The sequence below is a fragment of the Physeter macrocephalus genome, unplaced genomic scaffold, assembly GCF_002837175.3.
Source record: "Physeter macrocephalus isolate SW-GA unplaced genomic scaffold, ASM283717v5 random_549, whole genome shotgun sequence".
Taxonomy (NCBI): Eukaryota; Metazoa; Chordata; class Mammalia; order Artiodactyla; family Physeteridae; genus Physeter; species Physeter macrocephalus.
Genome location: NW_021145952.1, coordinates 23,276 through 29,275, shown reverse-complemented (window position 1 = coordinate 29,275; position 6,000 = coordinate 23,276). Strand labels below are relative to the sequence as shown.

The window sequence follows — 6,000 nt, the reverse complement described above, 5'->3', positions numbered from 1 at the left end:
TCAGCAGGGCCTCCCGGGACAGCTGGGAGACCCCAGGGGCTGCACTCACCCTTCCCGATCTGGATGAAGCCGAGCAGGATGATCAAGGCCAGCGCCAGCAGTTTGGCCGCGGCGAAGGCGTCCTGCACGCGGGTGGCGGCCTTCACGCTGTAACAGTTGACGGCCGTGAGCAGTACTGTGGAGACAGGGGCAGCGAGTGAGTCCCGCGGAAACGCGGGCAGAGGGCCTGGCGGGGAGAACCCCAGCCCTGAGGTCACAGGCTGAGAGGCAGCTGTGAGCCCGGGTGCCCCCAGGCTGCCAAAAAGGCCTTTTTGTCCTAATGAATGAATTTCAACGCCTCTCGGCCACCTGAGTCCCTCCTGCAGGAGCCCTCGAGGAGAGCATCGCGCTCAGAGCGGGTTGAACGCACAAACTGCCACCTGGGGGGGGGGTGCTCAGTCACCTTTCTGCTCCCACCTGACGCTTCAGCACAAGTGTCAGGCTCTCCCACAGGCACCCAAACTTCTCAAGGTGGGAACCCTCCCTTCAGAGGGTCCTCGTAGGATCCCACAGGGACACGGGGTGCAGCATCAGCCTGACAAGCCCGGGGGGGGGCGTCCACGGGGGCTGAAGGAGATGCGCAGCCCGGGGGTCCTAGTGGTGAGAAGAGCCAACGAGCGCCAACTCTGCGGCTGGTGTCACAGCCGATACTAAAGACCCAAACTCCACGCCAGTCACCGCCACGGGGAGGGGGAGGGGACACGGCAGGGGGGCAGCTAAGCCAGGCTCCCCAAATGCGCCGACACACGCGGGCCCCGCCTGGGACCCCGGGGAGACCCCTCCAGGTCCCGAGCAGAGGTGGAGGCAGCACTTAGTGTTCAGGGACCTCGCGAGCAGCCGCTCTGCAAACGCACCACAGAACAAAATCAGATTAAAACAAAGGCAACAAACCAACACGCAACACCCGTGCCTTCCTACTCCAAGTCCCACGTGGAAACACGCACGCCGTGAGGCCAGCGCTCCAGCGCCCACGCCACTGCTGACGCCAGCTACCCGGGAGATGGCCGGGGCGCAAGTGGGGCCTTTTATTCTCGGCAGGCCCGCGGTCAAACATTAACCAGCACAGCCTGGACCCAAGGGAAGGGCACCTGGACCCAAGGGAAGGGCGTCTGGACCCAAGGGAAGGGCGTCTGTCCACCACGCCCCGCACACACCGGCTTTTCCCAAGGGGTGCGGTGGGTGAGAAAGTCTGGACCGGGCTTCTGCTCCAGACAGAACCAACCCCGGGCTGGCAGATGCCACGTGGCTTCTTCCCCCAGCTCAATCAATTACATGTACTTTTACAATGTGAGGGAAAGGCCACAAAGAAATAAATCCACGCTAATTAACTAGACGAGACCTGACCGTTCAGGTGCAAGAAAAACAGGAAATGGCCCCCTGAGCTCTGGTTAGGACCGGGGCCCCACACTACACCCCAGCCCAGGCTTATCTTTTCTGGAAATTAACCGATACCCAAATACCACCCTCCCCCATCACTTTCTCTTTGCTGCTCTAAGCCTGGCTGATGCAGCGGCTGACCAAGACTGTTTGCTATGCCCTCAGAAAGTTCAGGTTGAAAACTGTTTCAAAACCAGTTGCTTGGGCTTCCCTGGTGGCGCAGTGGTTGAGAGTCCGCCTGCCGATGCAGGGGACGCGGGTTCGTGCCCCCGGTCCGGGAAGATCCCACATGCCGTGGAGCGGCTGGGCCCGTGAGCCGTGGCCGCTGAGCCTGCGCGTCCGGAGCCTCTGCTCCGCGACGGGAGAGGCCACAGCGGTGAGAGGCCCGCGTACAGCAAAAAAACAAACAAAACCAGTTGCTTTTGGCTGCTGCTCCTAAGCTGAAACCCTCAGATGTTCCCAGATCAGATATGAAGGCAAAGAGCTGTCACAAATGGACCTGGAGTGGCCCTCACTCGTGGGGACCCTGGCCGAGTCTGCACCTGTCAGAGGCTCGTGGTAAAATGAGCTGCCTCAGGGTGGTGGGGCTTACACGAGGCTGTGAGAACGTGGGGACAAAGTATCCATGTCACAGCCTGAAGCCATCTCCAGCAGCAGGAGCTGAGCCCCGGCTCAGATGAGGGGGCTGACGTGTGCAAGGGACAAATAGCACCAGTGACCTTCACCGTGTGGCTCTGGGGTGGACACACTCTCAGTCCGGGCCCTCGGGACCAATGCGGAGACAGCTGTCCCGTGTTAAGTACATCAGCACTGCCATTCCCAGCACAGAAGAGGAAACAGAGGCTCAGAGGCGACCCCTGTACACGGTGCCAGGGGCAGACCCAGATCTCTGAGGCCCGTCTGACCTCCCACCGCCAGGGCGGGGGTGGGGGCGGGGGCGGGGGTTGAACAGCAGAATTCCCTTCTCCTGGGCATCCAGGCTGGTGCCGCCTGCCACGTGGCTGGGACCCAGGGTGAGGGGGCCGTGGAGGGCAACCCAGGTTCTTTCCCACCACCGGCCCCAGGGAGCCCGTGCACAGTAAGGCGGGGAGGGGGCTCCTCCGGGACAGTCGCACATTATGGGGAATGTGACAGCCCTGAGGCCGTGCCTTCCGGATGCGCCAAGAGGCTGAGAGATTGCATCACGCTCCTCCATTCATACCGGGCAGGAAGTGGGGAGAGCCATGGCCAAGCCACACACGGGGAGGTGGCTCTTCCCGCCGCCAGCCCGGCCCAGCTGCCCTCGCCGTCACCGCTGCACGACTCAGCTGGTTTGACTCACCCCATTTGGGGTCCGCACCCCAAGGGGAGCAGGGGCACCTCTCCCCACCTCACAGATAAGGACTCGGAGGATACAGGAAGGGGGTGGGGCCGGCCCCGAGCCCCAGCCCCAGGGCCGTCCCACCGCGGTGGTCAGTGGGGGCGCGACGGACCGAGGCCCAGGGCCCCTCCTCTACCGACCCCAGGCCCTCCCCTTCAGGAACACGGGGTGCCACCCTGCCCGTGCGGAGTGGAGCCCCGCCGGCAGGTGTCCCAGCCCCTGTGGACACAGGGTACTGCTGCCTGAGCTCAGCTCCGTGTCAGAGAGTGGACAGGCAAGACCGGGCTGGCCGTCTGCAGTAGGGAGGGGATGGGCTGGATCCCAGAACAAAGCGGACTTTGTAATATTCGTTTCTTTCATAGAAAGAAGAACTGAAACATATGATGAAACTTTAATGTCCACTGCCTTCAGCTGATGAGTAAACAAACGCTTTATTATACTCCCTAGTGTCCTTTCTAAAAAAGTCTGAAATGAAATAGAATCTAAAGTAAATAAGGGGATTCACCAGGACCCGTGTCTCTTAGCCTTAAGGAAAGCAGTGCTGGGAGGCTGTCTGGGAGGCTGGATTTGCCTCTCGGCTCCACTGCTTTTAGGCCCCATCACCTGCACAAGGTGCCTGACCCTTCAGAGCCTCAGCCTCCACAGCCGCAGGATGGAGGGGGGTGACAGGGACACGAGAGGCTCCGGGGGTCACACAAGGGTCTGCTGCTGCGCGGCAGTGGGGGACGGTCTACCCCAGGGCACCCGCAGGCGGGCTGCTGGGGTTCCCCGTGCCAGCACCCCCAGATAAGCACCCCGCAACAGCTGGGGCCGGGGAGATAGAGCCCAGTGGCCTCCGGAGAGGACAGGCAGCGGCTGCGTGCAGAAGGCGGGGCCCAGCGGGAAGCCCGCCCTTCAGGGCTCTGCCTGTCCCGCCCTCGTCCTGCTGTGGCACGGCCACCTAGCTGGCCTGCAGGGGCGCCCCAGCTCCACCTCGCAAATGAGCCCGGGGCCCCGGGGCTGTGCTGGAGGGCCCGCCACCCTCAGCAAAGTCGCCGTTCCTCTGCCAGCGGACCCACGAACTCGCACTCACACCCTGGTCCACCGCCCCCCACCCCAGGCGCTCCACCCGTACCCCATCCTCGTGCCCGAGACAGCAGGAAGCGCTGCCCAGTGGGGGAGGGAGAACCCCTGGCTGGCCTCCTGGGCTGCCCTCACCCCGTGGCCCTGGGGACAGCTGGTCACACTGAGAGCCGGGCCATGAGCGCCAACTCCAGCTGCGGCCTGGCTGACCAGGCGGCTTGAGTTCAGAGTCCTGTCTGCAGACCGCAAGGGCCACACGTGCCCAGGGGACCACCCGGGCCGAGGACAGGCGCTGGCCCACGGGCTCGGGGATGCACGGCAGCCCCCCCATCTGTTATTTCTCAGGACCCCCTTGGGTAGCGCCTCCGGGACCCTCCCAGACCCTGAGCACAGGGTGGCCGGCGGGGAGCTGCCGCTGCTCCGCCCACCAGCGTACAAACGGGACGGGTGCCACCAGCCTCCGGGAGGGTGCTTATCTGAGCAGCTCCCAAAGGCTCCTGCCCGGCCTCGCCTGGCGTGACCTCTCACCCCGGCCTGACCGGTTATCTCACTCTCCAGGCCCCAGGGTCCACCGCCGATGACAACTCTTCACACATAGGCTGCCGTCAGCTGTCAGCCACTGCGGGCCAGCCTCCCAGCCCCCTGGTACATGCTGCGCAGCCGGCTGGCTGTCTCACTCGCAAGGGAGGGCTTGAAATGCAAGGGGGCCTGTTTTCATTTAAAAACACCAAAACAGGGGCTTCCCTGGTGGCGCAGCGGTTGCGAGTCCGCCTGCCAGTGCAGAGGACACGGGTTCGAGCCCTGGTCTGGGAGGATCCCACGTGCCGCGGAGCAACTGGGCCCGTGAGCCCCAACTACTGAGCCTGCGCGTCTGGAGCCTGTGCTCCGCAACGAGAGAGGCCGCGACAGTGAGAGGCCCGCGCACCGCGATGAAGAGTGGCCCCCGCTCGCCGCAACTAGAGAAGCCCTCGCGCAGCAACGAAGACCCAACACAGCCAAATATAAATAAATAAATAAATTTAAAAAACACCAAAAACAAAACAAAACAAAATACAAAAAACACACCCAAATCTTAGTCCCCCGAACCTGCACCCCCTGCACTGGAAGCGCGGAGTCGTAACCGCTGGACCACCAGGGAACTCTGCTCAATATTCTGTAACAACCTAAATGGGAAAAGAATTTGAGAAAGAATAGATATGGGTACATGTATAACTGAGTCACTTTGCTGTACATCTGAAACCAACACAACATTGTTAATCAGCTATACTCGAAAATGAAATAAAAAATTTTTAAAGGTAAAAAAAAAACCAAAAAAACCACACACCCAAATCCACTTCTCTCTCTGACAGGGGGTAACAGCCTGATGGGATTTATCACGCCCGGCGACCAGGGCTGCCCCTGGGTTGTGTGGGTGCCAGTAACAAAATCGTCAACAACCCCGGCAACGAGGGCCAAGTATAAGCACCTGCTGCATGCTCTCCATCACTCAGGGCCCTTGGCCCTCCCGGGGGTCCCCTCACCCTCACCCCGTCTGCTGACTCGAGGACCAACACACCAGACAAGGTCATGACCGAGGCCAACAGAACCACCTGAAGCCAAAGCCTCTGGGGACTGGCTGGGCCCCCACTCATCAGAAAACCCATCTACTGTCCCCATGTCTCTGATGGGGCTGCAGCCGTGGACCCTCCCTCGTCCCCGGCCCAGTGTCTGCAGGGACCGTGCCTCCAGGATGGAAAGGGGAGTGCAGGTATCACTTGGGCTTCATCCAGGGTCCACGGGTCAGAGCCCCAGAGCCTAGAACCTCACTACCAAGTGAGTCCTACGAAGCCGCCAGTGGCCTCCTCAAATGAGCCTCTGAAAAAGGTGCTCTCTGCACGTGGCTTTAGGACGCTTAACAAAAAGGGCCAATACTTGAGACAAAGACAGTCTGAGGCCCAGCAGTAACTGCCATCCCACACAGGTGGGAGGGGCCAAGATGCCAGGCAGAGGAGCACCGTTTCAGCCGCAGCTCTGCTGGCAGGTCCCCGGCGGCCCCCGAGACAGGAGAGGAAGTGGCTGGCAGGCTGGGCGTGTTGCAGGAAGCCGGGCCAGCCCGGTCTCTTGGGGGCAGCAGCTGTCACGGGGCCAGAGAACAGCAGCAGCTGACTAAGGCGACTGAGGCC

At 61.8% G+C, this 6,000-nt stretch overlaps 1 protein-coding gene across 3 annotated transcripts in view; it reads right to left on the bottom strand.

The window, feature by feature from the left end:
• Positions 1–6,000, bottom strand: part of SLC7A5 (solute carrier family 7 member 5) — a 34,484-nt gene that overhangs the window by 19,031 nt on the left and 9,453 nt on the right. For all 3 annotated transcript variants that reach the window (XM_007111284.3, XM_024124907.2, XM_007111283.3), the window contains exon 2: positions 50–175. In XM_007111284.3, the coding sequence (XP_007111346.2) occupies positions 50–175 (126 nt within the window). The remainder of the gene's footprint in view (positions 1–49; positions 176–6,000) is intronic.